Source organism: Lepidothrix coronata, unplaced genomic scaffold (genome assembly GCF_001604755.1).
Source record: "Lepidothrix coronata isolate B3197 unplaced genomic scaffold, Lepidothrix_coronata-1.0 Scaffold6, whole genome shotgun sequence".
NCBI classification, from domain to species: Eukaryota; Metazoa; Chordata; class Aves; order Passeriformes; family Pipridae; genus Lepidothrix; species Lepidothrix coronata.
Genome location: NW_016690186.1, coordinates 9,237,080 through 9,259,765, shown reverse-complemented (window position 1 = coordinate 9,259,765; position 22,686 = coordinate 9,237,080). Strand labels below are relative to the sequence as shown.

Genomic DNA, 22,686 nt, shown 5'->3' with positions numbered 1-22,686 from the left:
GTTGATTTGAGGATCCTTTTCAGCTGGTGACTATATTAGATCCCTTAATTCTCTTTAGCCCATTGGAAAGAGCATCTGCATTTACCACTTGCCTTACTACTAGTCATACAAGGAATTCACTTATTTTCAGGGACTTTTTTTTTCCTGCTCGACACAAACTTCTGTAACTAACTTACACCTTCCATGAAAATAGAATTTCAAGAAAAATAATTCTTCCTTTTCGTACAGGTACCTCAAATAGGCAACAAAATAATACAAGAAGCTGTTCTGAACCACTTGCTTGCTGTAGCTTTAAAAGAAGCTTTAAAAGAAGTTTCTAATTTGTGGAATAACATTTTATGCAAACTGTGGGAAGCAAAATAGTATCACCTTCCTTTTGTTAGTAAATCCTCAATTTATCTGATGCCTAAAGAAAGGCCAAGGTAGTTTCAGAAGCAATTAGGTAAGCAGGTACTTAACACCTGATCAGTTACTGTGAGGTTACAATGGCGAGTGACAGTGACCTGTAATTCGTATGCAATTCTTGGAAGCTAATTCCTTATGCAAATGCCCCTTTATTACAGTGCAACAACGGGCTGGTACCCCACATGGAAACCTCTTCTTGTAATGGTGGGGAAAGGGAGGATATATACAAATTTAATTTTTAAGAAGATTTCAACACTTCTGGGTGTTGAGAGATGTGGGGATACGTTTTCATTTTCAGAAAGATGGCACTGGATTACTTTATATGAAGTGATGTTAGAGAATGCAAATGTGCTTCTCAGAAGCAAAAACTAGTTAGTGAATTTTCCTTCAAAGAAATGCAGATAATGTCTGTAAAAGCCATTATGATTGTGGTTTTTTGGTGACTGCTCTTGGTATTTGCAAATCTTTAATTAGAATATAAGTACCTGTTATTCATTTGAAACAAAGCTGATATCCTGTGAGAAGATGATTTTTTTAATGGAGCAGCTCAGCTTTGGGCTTTTGCTTTTTACTATTACATGTCAATAAAAAAAATCTCATAAAGAGAAGTTGGTTTGGTTTAGTGGCTCATGAGTTTTCTCCTCTTTGTGCTTGGATATCCATAAACAATACACAAGTAAATGCAACACTAAAGTGCCATTCTTTCTTCTTAGGAGTTGGAGGTGTTAGTGCTGTTGACTTAGAAATTTAGCACAATTATAAATGAATATTTATGAAATATAAATGGATTTTGGATGTTCTAAGTGTTAAAAATGGACAATACAAGTTCTGCTAGTGCTGAGGCACTCTGTCTTGTCTTTCCTAATGTGGAAATGGTTATTTCTAACAGATAATTAACTATCAATGCAAAATCTTGCAAAACAGGAAAGTAAATAATGTTGAGGCCTCAGTGTTGCTTGCTAGTTAGAAAAAGACAGAGAGAGGGGTTAATCCCCCTTTCTCTCCCCACAGTCAGTTACTTGCTTCCAAATCAATGTGTTTTGGGTGGAATTTTGTCAATCAGTTTCAAAAAGCAGCAGAAACCTAAAAAAATTCTTTTCAGCCCTAAAAGCCAAGGGCAAGAATGAAAACGAAGGTTCTTGAAGTGTACCATCTGCATGTCTTTGAAGGAAAATTCAAGACTTTTACTGCACAGAAGCAGATTTGCATCCTGTCCATATCTACTGATGGAAGTAAGCCCCAGCTGTACCTGGCCAAGCTCTGTAGACCTCCCTGCTTCTCTTGTGGCAGCTGTTGACTAAACAAGAGAAGAGCTCATGAAGGCTCTGAGGGTCTGTCTGTGCTACGTCTCTCAGCGCTCACCTATCGGGATCCCTTTCCCTCTGTAGAAGGGGAGCCAGAGGAAAGAGTTCAGTGTCAGTTCTGTTTCTTGTCATGTTCCCTCAGAAAACAAGCTTTTGGCAGTCACCTGTGAGCTCTGAGCTGGTAGCTGCTTTTTGCTGGTGCTGGCAGAGAGGTAGAGATCCTAAAAGTAATGAATTTCAGCAAGATTTGTGAAGTTCAGGAGCTGATTGTATGACATCAGTGTCCCCAGATATAAGGCCCCTCTGGCAGAAAATAATTATAACTCTCACACAGTCTGAACATTACAGAGGCATGTGCTGGCCAGCCAATCTACACATGCATACCTCTCTGATCCAGAGATGTCGCCAACAGCAAAGCAGAGGAGGATGCCAAAGGAGATTGTGCAAGGAGGAAGGGGAGCATGGAAGGAGTCTGAGAACACTTTGGGTAAACTAAAAGATGATGCAGAGGGCAAATCTCAGGTATTGTTTGCAGATTAGGTAGGATGCAGCATTTCTACAGCACAGTCCTCCATATCCTAAATGATGGGAAATATGTAATATGTTCAGATCTACAGCCTCTCAGATAAGCTGCTGTTTCTATGATAGCAGACTAAGATACATCAGTTTGTTTCAATGGCTACTGCTAAGATGTTACTGAGTAAAGCTTGTAAACTTGTTAAGATGTTGTGGTGCCTTTCTTAGGGTTTTTCTGTAGCTTCTCTCCTGAGGACTCAATGCAGAATGGTGATGTGCAGCTGTTCAAGTGTAGCTGAAGTTGTTTTGCTTCTAGGCTGGATAATAACTGAGTCTTTGCTTCCATCTCAGATGTTGTGGAGCACTGCTTAACTTCACTGGAACATCAAAAGAGGGCACAAAAGGGTGTCCTCTTGGGACACCCCAAGAGGCTCTAAGCTTCTTACATGATATATGATATTGAGCCTTCTCAATGTTGTGTGCTCCTTCTGAAAGCAAGTCTCTATTGACACGTAATAACACTGATGACCAAAATCTTGCTTTCTTTGGTGTCCTAGTATTGCTATTGCTAACAATTCATTCTATTGCTAACAATTCATTCAAAAGCCTCTTACTGGTCACTGTTTGTGCTCCTGGGCATTTCCTGAATGTTTTTAGGTAGAGGCAGAGCTAGAAACTCATTGTGTAAAAGCGCAGTTTTCAATCTGTCTTGAAATGTTATTGCACTTACTGTTTCATAATACTTATCTACAGATTTCCTGTTTGCCCACATTGTCAGCAGTGGGTTTCTATTTTAAATCTAGATGTAGAGGGGTATTTTCTAAGCACGTCAACTGCTTAGATTTCACTGAATGCCTAAAAATTTAAGCTCAGTTTTGAAAATTCTGGACATAATACCAAAATGGCATAAACATTTGAAAAATAAATAATTTATTTTGAATGTGAGGGAGTTTTTTTTCCTAGGTTTATCTCTAACAGTTTCTTCTAAATTACATTGAAAAGTCTACATAATATTTAGCCTCGTACCTAGCCTTCTATTTGATCAAGGTCAGTGTGCTTTTAAAGAATATACCTTAAAAAGAATTTACACAGAAAAAATCAAATGGCATCTAATCAGAAAAGAATCAATTTTACTTTAAATATGCTGGTTTAATACTTTCCCCCTAAAACATTTCTTAGTGATAAGTTATTGTTATAATCCTTTGATTCATACATGAAAACTTCAAGTGCTTCATTTTAATTCATTGACTGGAAAAAGGAATGTGCGAGGGGAGAATCCAAGACAACTTTCACCTCAAATGAGCTGCTGCTGGAACTGAGCTGATTGAAGAATTGACGAAACTATTCAGCCAAGAACTGGTTCAACAGACTCTGGGTGGAGGCACAAGACTGAACCTGTATTGGACCCTGTTTTCAGCAAGCTGCTGCTTGCCAAGAGATTCATGCTAGCTGCTTCTGTACTTTCTACTTTGCACATGCTCTGTGCCTGGTACAGTTTTGAGATAAAACCAAAGAACATTAACTTTCATAATTTTTGAAGAAGTTTTAAACTAAGTTTTAGCACATGAGCAGTGTAGACCTACATATTAATAATGGGTGAGGAGGCTCTTGGTTAAGTTGTGATCACATTGTGTTACCAGATGCTTAGGCAGTGTCTTTCTCCAGTGATTTGGTTTTGGGGTTTTTTTCCCTTAAAATTTCTGTGTTGAGTGAGGACTACATGAATAATATTTTCAGTTAAGTGTAAGTAATATATATATTGATGATCAAAGTCTTAATAGATTTTACAGTAATCTCAAATTTACTTCAATGTGTTTGCTTTTAACAGTAATATTGATTATTGTGATTATGATTTCCTTAATTTTGAAATACTGATTCATGCAGATATATACATGTGTTGTCTACATTACGATATTTCTATTGTTGTAACAGAAGAGAGGTGGTCAGTGGGTAAATGTGTGATGCCTTTGGATATCCTGAAACAGGGGGGGAATCTGCCAGCTGCTGCTGAGAAATGTGTGAGGCCAGACTGTAGCACTGATCTTACAGCTGGAGAAGTGTGAATTGGAGGAGAACACAACAAAAGAGTCTAATTGTTCATAAAACTTGGTAGTACTTTCATTGACTTTTGCCTAAGGGAAATTAGAAAGCCTAGTATGATCATACCCATTCCTGTGGAGGAAGTCACATGACTGTTGCTTTCACTCACACCTGTCCTTTCCTTTCTTGAGAGTAGAAATTACTCAATAAACTTGATAAGATAGAGTTTTGCAAAAAAGTGGAATGTGATTTTGATCCTTGTAAGTCCAGTGTTGAAACTAATGGAAGAGTCTTTGAATGTTATTGTAAATTACTTAGTCAAAAAAATCTAACTTTGCAGTTCATTTTGGTTTGAGCAAAAGATTGGACCAGCTGGACGCCCAGAAGTCCCGCAATTGCACCAAGTTGTCCCATTCAACCTGCCCAGCTCACTCTGAGTCCTGAGCTCACAGGGGCCCCACTGGGGTGCTGGACAGTGCTCTGGGCTGCCTTGCTATGTTTTTTGTGCGACCCAGCCTGCTACCTGTTCATTGCAGGATGTGGAACAGTAGATGCTTGCTCAGGTCCCCAGTCTTGCCCGTGTCTGCTGCTGGCTTTAGCTCTACATTGACTAGAAGCACAAGGACCAACCTCACGTCCCTATTTCATGTTCATATGTGTATTTGGGGGGGGAAAAACCTAACTGGAGACTTGGAAGTCATGCAGTCCACAGAGACTTCAGGAGACTTAGTTGAAGACTTAGAAAAAAACATGGTGTACATCTCTAAAACCAGTGAATTCATCTTTTATTTGCTGGAATTTCATAAATTTTTATCATTCCTTTGTATTACTTACTGGTGTTTATTTATTGATACCAGCCTGTTACAAGCAAGAAAGACAGCATTGTTTCTCTTGAAAAGGCTGTAAACTAGTGTTTGGACACTTAAATATCTTCTGTGCTTGTATATGTTCAGGATCTCTTTAAAATAATTTTATCTATTGTCTCTGAAACCCTGAGCTAGTAGGTCTGATGAGATGTTACCTGAATTTCCTCTATTTCCCTTGAAAAGGGTATATTAAAATTCCCAGTTACAGCATCCATTTGTGAAATCCCATTTGCTTTTTCAACTGATAAAAAGAAGAAAATGAAATCTTTTGAAAAGTTATCATTTGTTTTGCTTTGTTTTATAGGTTTTTGTCAAGCAGGCAAGGATTTACGGTTAGTATCTCTATGCATGGAGCAAATCGATATCCCAGCAGGTTTCCTGTTAGTAGGAGCCAAATCTCCCAACCTTCCTGAGCACATTCTAGTCTGCGCTGTTGACAAGCGGTTTTTGCCAGATGATCATGGAAAAAATGCACTTTTAGGTAAGAGATTTTTTTTTCTTTGTGCCGTAATAATTCAGAGAAAAAAGTCAGTTCAAAATTATCCAAAGTAATTTCAGCTAATAACCTTCTGTTAGAAATAGTTGAGGAGAGGAGCGATATCATTAAATTAAATCTGTAGACGAACCCACCTTAAAAGCCCATTTTAAAACAAGTCCCTAATTCCACAATTAACCACAATTGATATCTCGATGATTTCTGTGTGGGCAGAAGTCAATTGCAGCCGTGGCATTCTAAATGTGAACTATCCATATACTCTATCTCTACTGAAGCTTACAGCTTTTTCCTTTTAGAAGAAATATGCTCATGCAAGTATTGAAGATGAACTATCAAATTTTTTGTGGATTAAGGGACAAATTCTGCCCTTGGCTCCGCTGGGAACATTGTTCTTAGTAAGACCTTTGAGAGTAATTTGCTTCTCAACATCCAATACATAAGGAAAAAAACCCCACCAATTATGTCGTGATCGGTTTATGAGCTTTAAAATTTTAATACAAGAATGCTTCTTGGTGATTGAAGACAGGCATATGTGCACCTAGATTTCTTGCTGGGTCACAGCTGGTACACATCTGAACAGGCTAGTAAAAGTGATTTAATGTATTTTGGCTCCTTTAACCTGTTTTGAATTTACTCTCTCGTTTCCCCCTCCAGTCATTGTGCTACCTAGAATATATTCAGAAGGACCTTTTAACAGGAAAGAAATTACAGCAAAAGATAAATACTCTGATTTAACTACACTGCTCAAATTCTGGTCCAGGGCAGCAATTCTTTGCGTAACTATAGAAAACACCTTGGTTTTGTTACTTTAATATTATTTCTCCCTTAAATCCATTTACTGTGCTACTACACACTGTAACCTTTGGACTTATGGCAGAAATCCCATGGGCCTGAGTTAGATAGAAGCTGTAGTGTGATGTCCCCTCACTGGGTACAGCTGGGGATGTTGAATCATAGAATCAGCTGGTTTGGAAGGGACCTCTGAGATCATGAAGTCCAACCCTTGATCCACTACCACCGTGGTTACTAGACCGTGGCACTAAGTGCCACATCCAGTCTTATCTTAAAAATCTCCAGGGATGGAGAATCCACCATATCTCCGGGCAGCCGATTCCAATGTCTGATTACCCTCTCTGTAAAGAATTTCTTCCTAATATCTGACCCAAACCTCCCCTGGCACAGCTTAAGACCATGCCCTCTTGCCTTACTGATAGCTGCCTGGGAGAAGAGACCAACCCCCACCTGGCTACAACCTCCTTTCAGGGAGTTGTAGAGAGTGATGAGGTCTCTTCTGAGCCTCCTCTTCTCCAGGCTGAACAACCCCAGCTCCCTCAGCCTCTCCTCATAGGTCCTGTGCTCAAGTCCTTTCACCAGTCGTATTGCTCTTCTCTGGACCTGCTCCAGCACTTCAATATCCTTCCTGAACCGAGGGGCCCAGAATTGGACACAGCACTCCAGGTGTGACCTCACCAGCACTGAGTACAGGGGGAGAATCACTTCCCTGGACCTGTTGGCCACGCTGTTCCTGCTCCAGGTCAGGATGCCATTGACCTTCTTGGCCACCTGGGCACACTGCTGGCTCATGTTCAGCTTCCTGTCAATCCAAACTCCCAGGTCCTTTTCTGCCTGGCTGCTCTCCAGCCACTCTGTCCCCAGCCTGTAGCGCTGCAGGGGGTTTGTTGTGACCAAAGTGCAGGACCCAGCACTTGGCCTTGCTGAACCTCATCCCGTTGGAATCAGCCCAACTCTCCAGCCTGTCCAGGTCCCTCTGCAAAGCCCTCCTGCCTTCCAGCTGATTGACACTCCCCCCCAACTTGGTGTCATCTGCAAATTTGCTGATGGTGGACTCAATCCCCTCATCCAGATCATCAATAAAGATATTAAACAGGACTGGGCCCAACACTGATCCCTGGGGGACACCACTAGTGACCGGCTGCCAACTGATGCAGCACCGTTCACCACCACTCTCTGGGCCCAACCCTCCAGCCAGTTCCTAACCCAGCACAGAGTGCCCCTGTCCAAGCCGTGGGCTGCCAGCTTTTTCAGGAGTATGCTGTGGGAGATGGTGTCAAAGGCTTTGCTGAAGTCCAGATAGACCACATCCACAGCCTTCCCCTCATCCACCAGGTGGGTCACCTGATCATAAAAGGAGATCAGGTTGGTCAGACAGGACCTGCCTTTCCTAAATCTGTGGTGACTGGGTCTGATCCCTTTTCCATTCTAGAGGTGCTGTGTGATTGCACTTAGGATGATCTGCTCCATAAGGGTACTCCATAAGGGATCATGGGGTACTCTGGTGTATACTTCCAGTATTCAGAGGAGCTTCTCTCATGAGTAGGGGAAGTGTCGGGAGTTGATCAATAAGAACTACCTGATAGTCTGGTAGATGGTGTTTAGTCTGGTTAAATGCGGTACTACTTTCTTTGTTGCTACCTTCCCCATGCCCCAGCTTTTTATCCGCCTACCATCTCTGGTATAATTTGATAATGAGCCTAGTGACTTTCACCTCTGGTATTGCTGATGTTATGTATTTAAATGCCTCTAGGCTTTTGTAGCTGGTACCTGTGAGCAAAGAACTGACTCAGTAGCTCTGTGAGACCCTGATAACTATTTCTAACAAGTATGGAGATGCAGTAGTAGCTCCTGTGGGTTGCAAGGGAGAAGGGAAAGAATGATTCAGTCTGAGGAGAAACTGGATGAAGAAATCTGCTTCTTGGCACCCTCATCCAAGATGATAATGAAGCCTAGTAAGGCAAAAAACAATTGCCTAATTAATGAGAGTTTATGGAAAATGGGTTTTGTCAAAAACACTGAATATCTTTTTCATAAAACAATGAATGTGGCTAACAGGTGAGTGTAGGAACCAGTGTTCTCCAAGGTGCTTGGCCCTATGGAAATAATGATAGTAGCGAGGATAAAAAACTGATTCTGTTACAGATCTTGAACTGATTCGTAAATGGAAAAGAACCCCAAGCAAACAAAACTAAAGCATTTTCATGAGGGAATCTAATCTGCTAGTACTATTATAAATCATTATTGATGTTTCAGAGAGAATATTTCTTCATTAAGGGTTGAAAGAAATTCAGAGATGAGTAGAATGGCAAGTAAGCCAGAGGAGTTTAATTGTTAAACATTAGATAATAGAGGGCTGATTCAAACAACAAAGGTTTTAAGGCAGACCCATTTCAGAATATGCTCTGTGCTTTGTTCTATGAAATTTTAGACTGGTGCCCTCTATATGCAACATTCCCATTAACATAGCTGTGAATGGCACTGGAAAACAACGATGCTTAGAATGCTTAGTCTGGACTTTATCCTCCAGACCGTAGCTCAAAATTGCATCCCATTCTGTGAAACCGTCTTGGAAATACAGTAGAAAAGCCGTCTTCTGCCTTTGTTGCTAAATTTGTTACTTTCATGGGAGGTTGTATGTTTTTAAAACTATTCTGAAGCACTCCTAACTTTAGCCATGAAAATCTTGACATCAAATGATTGCTTTTAAGACTTTTATAAAATGTAAGGTCCAACTTACTTGGAAAATGCTTTGTGTAAGGAGTCTCAGAGAAAATTTATTAGAGGTTGATTTCAGTCACATGAAGTTGCTGCTATGGATTAGCCACTGTTTTGAGACACATGCATGCAGTTTGAAACCCATTGTTTTTTAATGTAGAAAAAAATGTCTATTTTTTTATCCTCGTGAAAATTTCCTAGCCTGGCATCATAGCTCTCCCCCTGCCAAGTAATTATTCTTCTCTGCACTGTGTGGAGTGGAAAATTTGTGGTAGGATTCTGTCATAAGTTAGTATGCCCCAGAAAGATGGAGGAGTTTCAGAAAAACTAAGACTAAAATCTGGCTCTCTTTGGCCTCTTCCTGACACACATGTGCTGTGCAGGGTGTCTACAGCAGCTGTCTGACTGAAGGCCTCCAGTCACTTTGAACTAGATGTGCAGGTAGGTTAAATGGCCTTATTCCTAGCAGATAGTACAAGACATTTAATCTGTATGTAATCTTCTGCTTCACTCTTCCAGGATTTTCCGGGAATTGTATAGGCTGTGGAGAAAGAGGATTTCGGTACTTCACGGAATTTTCCAACCATATCAACCTGAAATTGACTACTCAGCCAAAGAAGCAGAAGCACTTAAAGTACTACCTAGTAAGAAGTTCCCAAGGCGTACTGTCAAAGGGACCTCTTATTTGCTGGAAAGGTAATAAAGGCACCCATTCAGTTAGGGGTTTTTTAATATTATTGGTGTGATGTTGAATGAAAAATTGAAAGCTGCTGTTGAAAATGTATGCATTCAAAACTAACTGCTGAAGGAAAAATTCTCCCTGTTTTCACTGAGGTCTGGATTTTGCCAAAGAGGTTTATTTAAGTCTTAATAGTAGCCATGCAATTGTAAAAGTTCTTCTTCCATCTCCTATACTTTCAATGGGAGCCCTACATTTGCCTGTCTTAGGCTATGTAGTCATCTTTGTAGAATAAATAAGGTTATTCAATCAGATGATTCTTTTATGTGCCTGAAGCAAGGTGACTCACAGCCAGAGCTGCAACATTGGTTTTCCACTGATATTCATCTTAGCAGGTGCAATTCAATCTGTCTAATGCCTGAGGATAAGTAGCATGCCATAAGATTAAGAAAGTTCAGGTCACTGATCTCAGGGAAAGAAAAGACTTGCATGCTCCTGCCATTTACAGTGTTTTACACTTGGGTTTACCCTGTACCAGAGCAACCTGTGCAATATTGTCACGTGCTAAAGAGATTACATTTGTGACCCCAAGGCAAGGTAGCCATGGGGTCTCTTATTGGAGGATGTAGGTATTTGGAGCCAGAGCCATGAAAAGACTCAAGGAGAGAATGGTTTACCTACTTGTTGTCTGCTAAGCTGGTTTGTATGCAGGCTCCTGACTTTCTCAGCTGTAGTCTCACTCAGTTAAAGAGAGAGTTTGATCTGTTCCCTGTTGTTCCAAAAAGGTTGATGTGAGGAGAGAAGAAGCTCCACAGGAGGACTGACAGATATCTGAAGAGTCACATCCTCATGTGAATAGCAGCATGACACCAGAAAGAGATGGTTATCACCAAGCTGTATGAGTGATTATAGTTTGGATCAGTTAGTGGTTCAAAGCGAGCCTACCTTCAGCTTCTTTTCTCTGTTACAAGTATAATTTACTATTGCTTTAGAGTGGATGTGGTTTTTCAACCGCATTTTTCACAAAAATGACATAAATATTTAATTTGGTAGTGAAGTTCCAAATACAGAAAAATAAAACCTTATTTTACTTTTGCAGTTGGATTTCATATGTGTCCTGGTAAGTGCAGTCAGGAGTAATGCATATGTGGGAGAAGCAGATACTGTTCTCACTTTTGGTCATATGCTAATCCCAACTGTTCTGGGGTCCCATGAAAGTTTGGAAAATCAACCAAGAATCAGCCTCATGGGCATTATTTTGATAGGTTCTATCCACATATTGCTATCACCCATCTGGCAACCTTTCACCTGTTACTTCCATTAAAGGTCTAATTAGAAGAAGAGAAATGCTTTTAAACACCCCTTTCTCTTCAAACAAAACCTGATTAGGTCTCAGCTTTAAAAATGGATTAATGTGTGATTTTCAAGGTGACTTTCTCCTCCTCCAATTCAGTTTTCATACAGACAGACACTCAGCACTGAGATCTCCCTGAAGGTTTGTGGAGACCTACTAGGAATCTGGGTTTCAGTACAATTTCTCCTTTTAAAGGGCAACATATGACAGTTTGTATACAGGTTGTGCCACAGAAGTCGCTGAGTGTTTCCTGGGACATCTCCAATACCTTTCGAATCTCTTGGAAGCTGCGAAATGAGGGCTCTTGCCATTTTGAAGCATCTGGTCTGTATTTGTTTGGCCCTCTGAGTGGCCCCCAGGGAAGTTTTCTTAATTAGAAGACAAAGTTGACTAAACTGCAAGATCCCTATTTTCATTGAATGCTGCCATTTGCCGCTGTTTGTTGTACGTGCTGTGTGTACGCTTCTAACATTTTGTCACCTTTTGCCACCGCGTTGCTGAACTTTGCTAGAACTGGAAGGCAGGCCTTGTTAATATGTACTGTAGCTGCTTCATTTGCAGAATGTAGAAGCAGGCAATCATCTGCTGCTAGCCTCTCTGCTAAACCAAATTCTTCGGTGTCACCGTCCACGACCCCAGAGGGTGGATCAGCTAATGGATACAAATCAGGGTTCACTCAGACAGGTAGGAGCTGAAAGTGCTGTAAAGATAACCATTGGGGGTGGTAAGTTACCTCAGATATTGGTGGTTCAGGGGTGCTGTAAACAACTGGGTATTTACCTCAAGCCATGTGTAGATTACAGTGGGAGCGATGCCTTTCAAAATTTGCTTTGGGAAAGATCAAGACCAGGTGAGGCTGAAGGTTAGCTTAGTCCTCATAACAACTGTTGGTTTAAAAGTATCAGGTGATATTTTGATTAATTTATTTGATTCTGTGCCTCCCTGTGTTTCTTTCATTAATTTTTTTGTGGCTCTTAAAAAAAACTTGAATTACACGTTTATAAGGAGGTGTTTACTTAGTATGTAGATTAGGCTATTTATCTTGAGAAGGAAAATAATCTCCTTTTGGGGCTAGGGGAGCAGATTTTAGTTTATTTACTTACTTATTTCTTTATTAAATTTTATTACACACAAAAGTGTACTTACAACAGCAATTTCCCTGTATGCATACAGTGGTTTTGTGTTATATGAGCTATCGTGTCTCACAACTATTCTGGAAAGCTCTTCATCATATACTTAAACAAGGAGAAACTATAAAATCAAATAGACATTGACAAAGAAGCAGCATCTTAATTTTGTGTATATATTTATTTATTGTGAATAGCCAAGGTGCTTTTCTTTGAGCTTTTTTTTTCCTCATTGCTTTATTGCAGCTTCATCTATGCTCTTGTATGTTTTTGTGTCTGTCTGTACTATTTCTTGAAAAATTAAAAACAGGAAAAAAGTTCCTGTTAATTGATATGTATGTCCCAGAACATTTGTTTCTCTGGAGGAGTATGAAATGCAGATATAAAGTAATATAGTTAAAATACTTTTTCCACTTAGAAAGTATGTTAAAAGGAATAACAAACAAAAGCTGAACATTCTTATGAAATTTTAATCACTGATTAGTATGTTCAGAGGCCCTTTCCCCAGGTGTCTCTGTTTAGGAAGCTATATTCTTTAGACTTTGATTAAAATTAAATGAGAGTGCTGTTTAAACACATCTTCATTTCATTGCATGATGCCTTGGCTTCCAGATCCTGGCATGAGAACCTATTTATTTGAAACTACAAGTAATCTAATATTTGCACAACTTTGTCATCTATTGTACCTGCCAAGTTAATAGATACACCTTTTATATACTGCTTTCTCCTTATCACTCCCTGTGATTTTCAGTCTGCTTGGTGTTTCTGCGTGTCACTGTTTGTACTCTTAGGTCATGCTTGTCACAATCTTTTCATCTCCTTCTACTGTTATCTTCTAGTGAAGATAATGCTACATTACATAAACATGAATCCTCTCTGTCTGGAAGAATAGGGAAGAGCACCTTTTTTTCAGTGGCATGAATTCTGACATGTGTCACCTATGATGGAGGAGGAGGTCTGACTTTTTCACTGCTAGGCTCTGCATAGCTCTTTGTGCTTGAGTTTGCTTCTTGGTTGTTTTAAACCAGCACTTTTTATTAGCAGGTTGTTTTCTGAAATTGTTTTCAGTTCATTGTTGACTCATACCCCTTTCTTCCTTAAAAATTGTGTAAATATTTCTGGTTTCTGCCCTTGTAAGCGAACAGTTCTAGAAGATACCTGTAGGTAGACAGTTATGGGCACACAGTAACAAAAATTCAGTTTTAGGCAGACACGTGAGAGGGAAAACTTCAATTCAGGTGTTAAAAGGGTGTCAAGCAACTAGAAACAAGGTTTTACAACAGAAAGATGAAGAATTTTAATAACTGGTAGGGCTACAAGTCCTGTTTAGGTACCGGTGTGGTGTTTAAACATATACCAGCCACATCTGCACTCATAGATAAAATTTCAAGAAAACATATTAGAAACAGAGAACCAGAGATAGGAAAAAAACCCATGACTTTAACACTACATATTTGCTACCTCATATTTAATGACAGACCAGTGTTTTCCTCCAAAGCTCCTGACCTGGTGGTCTATTTTGTTAGCCACTCAGTGTATTTCCTGTGAACATGGACAAGATTTTCTGATGGTGGAGCAGCAGCAGAGGCTTCTGTGTTTGTTCCTCATCTCAGTTACTCTGGCAAAGCAGAGTAACTGAGATGGCAAAGCAGTTGCCTCAGTTACTGGCAAAGCAGACCTTCCTCTCCGCCCTCCTTCCCCAAATGGTGTGTGGCCTGAGGTTGAATGTATTTGGCAGATCAAGTTGGCCTTTGTCTTCTGTTTTCTTTAGCTGGCTGTTTTACTAGGACTTTTGTAGGTGAACTTAGCCTATGTTGCCTACTTGTTGCAAACTACTTTCTGGACAGATGCTGAGTTAATATTCTTTAGCTCCAGTTATAAAAATTTGGATTTGTCAGTGTATCAGCATCTGAATGTCAAAATTTTCTTGAAGTAAATTGTGAATATGAAATGCTTAATGTTAAAGTAGTGGCCTGCATGCTGAGAGGTTTGGAATCAGTTCTGATTTATGGGTTTAAACTGGACAAGTGTTAAAATTTGTTTGTTCTTCAGTTTATCCTTCTATAAAATAAGGTTTATAATTTTTAGCCTTGGTAAAGTGCTCTATGGAGTTGTCATTTGTTAATTCATGCAAAGTGTTTGGGCTCAGATACCCTTCATTTTTAACCAGATTTATAAATGGGCATACACTTTTCATAGCTTTATAGACAGTAGTGCTTTAAGGAGGCTGTGGTTTTGGATCTGTTTTTTTCTGCCCCATGTCAAGCTCAGCTATGTCTGACAGATCCAGTAGCTTGTTCTTGAAAATATGAGGTAATGGAGATTCCATAACCTCTTTAGGGCAACTTATTCCAGTGCTTTTTCTCTATGCTTGCTGGTGGCAAGTTACATAAGCTCTTTGTCTTAGCTTTCTCATGTGAAACATGGGATAAATGTGTTTACTTGCCTATCCCACAAGGTTATTTTGAGGAGCAAAATGAATGAAAAATATTGCAGAAGAGATCAATCATGGGTTCAATAGATTATAAGATTCTATATAAACACCCAGTTAAATGTTTGTTACAACTTCTAAAAGAGAGCAATGCATAGTAATTTCTTAGGAGTGTAAAAAAGTTGTTTGCATTACATGCAGAGACGAGTTTAGATAAATGCATATGACTGCTCATGTGTATATAATAAATGTTATATATGTGTGTGTATATAGTTTTTCATAATTAATCGAACAACTTCTATTCTCAGATTCTTCAGTGTTCAGTCCAGCAAAATCATCTTCTGCTGTTAACTTAAGTGGAACGCAAGACCAATCCCGAAACAAGAACATTGTGAAGCCTCTAGCTCTGTCAGTTCAGCTTGTAGGAAAGACATTTACTGCAGGTATGGCTTTGCTTTCCACAGAGAAAGACAAGGGAATTATCAGCTTAAAAGTCAAGAAAGGAGAGTGTCATCTTTTTGGTGGAAAAGAGAAAGGAAAACATTCACTAGCATCCCCCAGAACTCTCATATCTTGCAGTCTTTGGCACAGACATTTTTGCAGTTATTACTGTCCCCAAACTTGAGCCACACCTTGGCTTTCAGATTTGGCATTCTGGTAAGGGTGCATGTGATATCCCTCTTTGTACTTCCTAAGACATGTAACAGAGCATAAATTTTACCTCTTGATATCACACTGATTCTTGCCTTAGTAATTGAGAGCTGTGTGTAGTTCTGCATTTCTAACAGCTGTAGTTCTTCAACATACATTTAGCGGAATTTAATCTCATTTAGAGGAGTTTTAATATCTCTGCTGTTTTAATTACTTATTTCTGTATTTTTTGTCTAATGAATTAGAACATTCAGCTGTGGCAACTAAATCCCTTGCTGACACTGTTGTGATATTCTGATTGTTTTTTACTTTCACTGGTTAGCCCTTTAAGCAATGAAAGAAAAAAAAATCACATTTATTACAGGGCAGTATGCTTGAATAAGAATATATATCAATTTATTTGGCTTATATATGCACATGAGCATTACATTTTATACATGATGTATTACATTTGCTATTTAATACAATATACATTGTTATGGTGCATAATATGTTGTATCTAATGAATCATTCTTTGTGTAAAATACCCTTTTCCCCTCCGTATCTATGTAAGTGAATTTATTTTGCGCTGAAATTTCTTCCCACCATTTCAACCATTTCTGTGACTGACCCATGTCCCCCATATCTGTCCATACTGAATTGTTGACTCAGAGTACAAATGGGAGCTACAACAGGCAAGTGAGGTTATTCATGTTTTGTAACTGGCAACCTGAGAATCTTGTGCCCAAATTTATTTGGATGTTTGCAGCTGGAGAGTTCCACGTGGCATTGTTTTAAGCCAAATAACACTTCCTGTTGCAGCTGACATCAGCAAGCTGCTACATCGTCTCCTGATGTTGCTCCTGGAATACGCTCTTGGGAGCTAAATCCTTGTGGAACTGGCAGATAACAGCAAGGGGGTCCATGTCTGCTCTATGCAGTTTATTCCATTTTTTTTCTTCTGCAAAAAGTAGGTTCTGAAAAAGAGTGAGAAGGAGCTCAAATGAGAGAAGGTAACTTCTTGTAATCCTTCGTTGTTATAGTTTCATTTCAAGGCCTGGATGTAGAGGGTCTTGCCAGTCCTTGCTGGGACTGGAGGATCATCTTAGGCAGAGGTAGCAAAATTAAGCATGGTTTGCCTCAGCAATGCTCAGACCATGTATACTTTATGGCAAACTGCCCTGTCTTCCCTGCACACTCTCCTTTGCTAAAGCATCAGATGAGAGCCCTGTTATGTAACACACTCCATGTGGATGACTGGGGAAAAAAGGTACACTAAAGTGACTTAAAAATCTTTACAAACTGAATTCGTGATGTGTATTTTTTGAAATTTTCAGCGTCTAAAAGAAACGTATCATGAACTTCTCAATAATTTTTTGTGCGTGTAATGTCCTATTTAATTTTGGTAGGATTTGTTTTGGATTTTTTATTTTCCCCACCTATCCTCCTCACCGAGAAATCTGCACGCCCTGTTTCAGGGCTAGGATTTTTCAGCCTGCCCCCAAATGTTTCTCTGCCAAGTGCGCTTCATGCTTTCCCTGGAGTATGTTTCTTTCAGTCATGCATCGTGCCCTGTTCTTTTGTGTCTGCATGTGGCTGTATTATTTTGTTTGTTTTCAAGAGTGTCTCAAGCCATGCACTCTCTGTATTTTATTATACTCAGCTCCTCTTTCATTGCGTGCCACTGATGTTGCTAATGGAAACGCTAATGGAGGAAGAAATAACGTATTGAGTTCTACAGTCTCCCGGCCAATGCCTCACTCGACATCTCCAAGTCCTGGCTGTGCAGCTGGAGACCAAGGTAAAGAAAACCTCTCTGTTCTTTTATTCTAAGCTGCATTGGATGTTGAGCCCGAAATTTGTGATTTTGTTGTTCTTGCCATCATAGCTGTTCCTGCTATTCAGTCTTTACAGATCCATTTGCTTTTTGGCATGACCATTAATGATAATGCTGGAATTTTTAGCAGAGGTAATGATAATTTTCACATCATAGTCTGGCTTTGTGTAAATCTAGGTATGAACCTCTGGTGGTCTGTGATGTGACTCCAACTCAACACCAATGTGAAATGGAAATGTGGACTGGAATTTGGTCATTTGGGAGGATGGGGTTTAGTTTAAATTTTTGCTCTCCTTCCAGCATCAATGTCCAGTACTGGACCACCAAAGAAACGTCACCGGGGATGGTCTCCTGGGTCCCCAGTCCCACCTCCTGGTTTAGCAGTACCTGTTCCTACAATTCGACCTTCAACGAGAACAGGTAAAACTTGAATAATACTCAGATGTCATTTGTTAAAATGTGTTCTCAGCCAGACAAGTAACACTCTGCTGCGTTTCAGGCGTTGTACAGCAAACATAACTGAACTTGCTGAAGTAGTTAAGGGCACCATGGAGAGATTTTCAGATGCCCCAGAAAAGCACACATGTTGCCTGGTCCTTGTTGTAATCTAAGATGGGACACAGGGAAAGTAAAACTACTGGGGGAGAGAGAGGAAAGGAAGATGCAAATAATATTATTAACAGCCAAGGCTAAAAAGAAATCCAAAGTTCCCCAACTGTAATTCAGTTGTTCTAAAACTGTGCAGGTGTATGGATATATGAATATATTTCAAGGATTTTCATTAGCCTTCACCTTGAATGTTATGTCTCAGTCTGGTATGGCATGCTACAGAAACTGTACCCTCTGTTTCTGCACAGGAAAAACAGCTTTATATAATTTTGGCCTAATGAAGGATGCTGATGTCCACTAGGTCATCTTCATTTAAAAGCACAGAGTGAAACCAAATGTTTGTTGTGCATGGAAAAGCTGTAGGAGGGGTATTATAACATCATGACATGAAATAGAATTAATTACAGGTACTCACCAATATCCATGTCAGTACCTCTTTATACATAATTGTTAATAAAACTGTTCATTATTTGAATACTTTTCAGTTCATAGAATCATAGAATCAGCTGGGTTGGAAGGGACCTCTGAGATCATCAAGTCCAACCCTTGATCTGCTACCGCTGTGGTTACTAAACCATGGCAATAAGTGCCACATCCAGTCTTATCTTAAAAATCTCCAGGGATGGAGAATCCACTACTTCCCTGGGCAGCCCATTCCAATGTCTGATCACCCTCTCTGTAAAGAAATTCTTTCTAATATCTAACCTAAACCTCCCCTGGCATAACTTGAGACCATGCCCTCTTGTCTTACTGATAGCTGTCTGGGAGAAGAAACCAACCCCCACCTGGCTACAACCTCCTTTCAGGGAGTTGTAGAGAGTGAGGAGGTCTCCTCTGAGCCTCCTCTTCTCCAGTTGTGAGATTCAGCACACTGTGTAAAAGGGATTAAAAAGTTACTTATTCTTACCTCTATAGAGTGAGAGAATAAATACCCAAGGAAATAAAAGAGTCAACATTCACAATGTATTTTTAACTCTGCTTTACAGAGCTTGGTTTTGAGATATTTTGGAATTGTTTTCAGAGATATTCATCATAGGAAGAAGGATTACATGGAAGTGCAGGCCTGTCTACCTGAACACCTCAAATCATATCTTTTATTAGTTTCTAGCTTCAGAAACCTGCTGCAAATACATGATATAAGGCAATCTCCCCCTTTGTCTTGAGTTTGTCTTGAGTTTGTCTCCACTAACCTTCTACCTCTGTTGTGTACTCCATTTTCCATGAGTTTTTAGTAGTGGGTTTTTTTCTGTTGGATAAACAAGTTCCCCTGGCAAAACATATGCATTCAGTCATTCTGCCTTTGATGCTTTTCTGTTGATGGCGTTGTTTGAAGAAACCACCAAATGAAGCCTGAGAAACTTGTGAAGCAGGCCTTACTTTGAAACCTGATTAAAGATTATGAAATTCTTGCACTTTGTTTCTTTTTACTTAGGAAAGCTGTTCATGCTCTTTTGTGAGTAAAGCCTGATTTTTATTCTTGTAGCAACTATCTAAGGACAGCTTTGAGATTTTGTTTTTACTTTCCTTATCTACATGTATTCCAGGTCAGAATTCGGAGCAGTTTCTTCCCCTGTGTTGAGAGGCAGTATTGGGGGGTGACCTACATTATAGAGGTGCCCTTTTGGTTTAGTACTTGGCTTTGTTTAAAGATGCATATTCAAACCTGTCTTTTCCTCTCTCATTCTCACCAACAATACAGTGGTCAGAAAAAGTTTTATTTTAGGAATGGGGATACAGGAGGATATAGGCTCTTAATTTAAATTACTTAAAACTATAGCAGGAAATGCAGAGACCATTTGAATTTTATTACAGTTAGTGATTTGTGGTAATTTTTTTTCTTATTTGTTCATACGGCCAAATCACAGTATGAGCCTTTTAGTAATGGAAGTTTTTCTTTTCTTTATTTTATAGAGCCTCTTTTGTCAGTCCCAGTTCCTCAATCCATGTTAACTGGAATTTTACAGCCTCAACCCATCCCAGCAGGGGAGACTGTAATAGTTCCTGAAAACCTGCTGAATAACTCGGGAGTTAGACCAGTGATTCTGATAGGTAAGTCTTACGCTGTGGATGAGATGCTGCATTTTGTGCTAATACATACTCCTTAGGAGAAAGAGGGTTTTTAAAGTCCTTTTTGTTGGTTCTGGCATTCAGTACAATACAAAGTCAGTTTGTCGCAGATAGTTTTCTTTGGTTACTCAACATTTAAAACTGAGAGTCAGGTGATTTCTGGAGACCTGATTTGCAAACAGGTCACAACTAGGTCAAATCTGTGCAGAACCACTGGCCAAATCAAGGTTTTATACAAATAAAATTTTTGTAAAATTCAAGAATAGAAATATTTCCAAGTAATGAAAATAGCTTTCTGGTATAAACAACTTACAAACCAAGTAAATATTTCCTGCAGCATTTATAGTCCAGATCTTGAAGTCCCAGGATTTTACGTGAGAACCAGAAAATTGATTTGGACTGGCTAAACAGAAATAAATCATACTAACTTTTTGTCATTTATAGTCCATACTTCTTGTAAGCAATTGAGATAACAGATCAGGCTTCAGGCTTTTAAAATCCTTTAGCTGTATAAAGTACACTTTTAACCCTTAGAAAGACGTTGGTTTTACTTTAAAAGTATGATTTGTAATGCCAGTATTCCTTTCAGCCTCAACTATATGGGTATACTATGTAAAAAAATTTTGATGAGTGATTTTTTTTTTTTTTACTCTGAATTTCTTCTAGGTCCAGTATAGTACAGATGGTTGTATAAAGTAGCTTCAGTGTTAACAGAACATGCTTATCAATACAGTCCATGGAAAAATTTAGCATTCCTGAAGAAATGGAGAAGTTCTCCAAGTCCTCACTTGCACAGATAATTCTAATACAATTCCTGGAGAATTAACGGGGCCATCTACGCTAGTGAATTTGTCAAGGATGGGGTTACACTTCTGGTTTGTTTTGCTTAGTGTTGTTTTCTGGAAGCCAATTTTAAAGCTGTAGCATGGTGCTCTAATGGTTTTCAGAGAAACATTTCCTTATTAAAGATGAGGGTGCCTGCAGCCATCAGCTTAAGTGCAAATTGAATGCAGCCCTTAGGCTCTTGGAGAGCTGCCAGTAAGTCCTCAGTTAGGCTAAATGTTAGTGGCCCTGAAAAACAGTGTCCTATTAATAGTACAGAACCAGATGTACCCAAATGGACGGATTTGGCAAAATCTCCGTGGAAATTTTTTTTTAAAATGAAAAACATTTTGAAGGAAAAGATGAGTTAGCCTGTGCCCATGTGCTCTACCTTACAGAATAGCATGTTCAGTTGTTGATGTTTGTTTAACCTGTTTATGAAAACAGAATGGAAAGATGGCAAAAAAGTGAAATCAATCACAGCAATACCACAGTGGCTGAATCAATGCTAATGTGACTTATGCTGCTTTCATAATGTTAAGATCAATGTACTTTTGCTTTCATTGATTTTTCTTCTTTGAGCACTATATTATGGAGAATCTGTATTTAAAGGTCAGAATAAGACCCAAACAGATAATATTCTCATCTGTATTCAGATAACAATAATTATTATCTTGCTGGCATGCAGTTAGTGTTAGTTCTTGCAATCTATGTGATCACTTGTTGTAAAAGACAGCGAAGAATCCCTGGCCTATCTCATTTATTTTATAAGCAATTATAATGCCAAGAACAGCCATTGATGCAATATGTTTTGCCAGACAACATTAAGGAAAAGTTTGGAAATGCAACATTGTGCAAAATTTCATACAGTGGCAATTTTTGTGAATTTCTGGTGGCTTTTTTGTTTCTTTTTTTCATAGGTTATGGCACTTTACCTTATTTCTATGGGAATGTTGGTGATATTGTTGTAAGTCCCTTGCTGGTGAATTGCTACAAGATTCCACAACTGGAAAACAAGGATTTGGATCTCTTGGGTTTGTCCAGCAGTCAGCTTCTAAGTGTGGAGAATATGATACTCCTAACTATTCAATATCTTGTCCAACTAGGTAAGCAATTTGTCATAAGCACTTGGTTTTATTTGTAATAATCCTTTTATTCTCCACGCCGTCTTTCTGTCCCCTTCAGGGCCAATTTTCTGGCTACTTTTGTGGCTGGAAGAAGTTAAGTGGCTCCATCTAGCGTGTGTGACTTTGCTACTTTGTTCCTCAGATCGAAGAAGCAAAGTGAATTTAAAGGCTGATACCGCTTCTGCTCTCCATATGGGGATTGACCAGGTCACCTTTGTGAAATGGATTTGCAATGCAGATAACTCATTTGCTTAGGGTATCAAACCATCAGTTATCACAGCCCCTTCTAAGGACACTCGGTCTGTTTTATTCAGTTTTGTGACAAATGCTGGCAGATGTGTGATCGTTGTCATTGTTTTGGTGACAGCACTGTTTACATGAAAACCACATTTGTTATTCAGACTAAAGCAAGTGATTCAGTGAATATCTCATTCTTGTAAATGTTTTTGAAATGGACTCTTTGCAAGTTTGAGAGCAAACCAGCAAACCACATTTTCTTTCTCTTATTGCAGGCCCAGACATTTTCCTCTACCTTAAAGTAAAAAGAGCAGTGGTAACAGTAAGGTTTTAGAAGTTAATAATGCAAGATAGTGTTGGGAAACTTCCATGGCAGTCTCAGTCTTAACTTTTGTATTTAAAAAGATGCTACTTACCATGGGGGACTGTGAAATGACTTCTGTGAAGAGCATGCTGCATCTGTAATAGCTAATGGTGTGAAATACGCAGATGTTTCAAAAGCAGCACAACTGGTCATAACCTTACGATTTGGGGAACAGATGTGCTCTGTGCAGTTTCACCCATGAGTTTTTATGCCTTACTGCAGTACTGTAACAGACAGGAAGGAAGCCATGTTCTGTGTTGTAATA

At 39.2% G+C, this 22,686-nt stretch overlaps 1 protein-coding gene across 11 annotated transcripts in view; it reads left to right on the top strand.

Annotated features, from left to right (window-relative positions):
• The window catches only part of GREB1L (growth regulation by estrogen in breast cancer 1 like), a 135,981-nt gene that overhangs the window by 76,993 nt on the left and 36,302 nt on the right, over positions 1 to 22,686 (top strand). For 5 of the 11 annotated variants that reach the window (XM_017831395.1, XM_017831377.1, XM_017831413.1 and 2 more), the window contains 8 exons: positions 5,436 to 5,612; positions 9,657 to 9,833; positions 11,717 to 11,854; positions 15,037 to 15,171; positions 17,022 to 17,159; positions 17,496 to 17,615; positions 19,716 to 19,853; positions 21,614 to 21,799. In XM_017831395.1, the coding sequence (XP_017686884.1) occupies positions 5,436 to 5,612; positions 9,657 to 9,833; positions 11,717 to 11,854; positions 15,037 to 15,171; positions 17,022 to 17,159; positions 17,496 to 17,615; positions 19,716 to 19,853; positions 21,614 to 21,799 (1,209 nt within the window). The remainder of the gene's footprint in view (positions 1 to 5,435; positions 5,613 to 9,656; positions 9,834 to 11,716; positions 11,855 to 15,036; positions 15,172 to 17,021; positions 17,160 to 17,495; positions 17,616 to 19,715; positions 19,854 to 21,613; positions 21,800 to 22,686) is intronic. The other 6 variants (XM_017831420.1, XM_017831428.1, XM_017831427.1 and 3 more) reach the window with 2 other exon arrangements.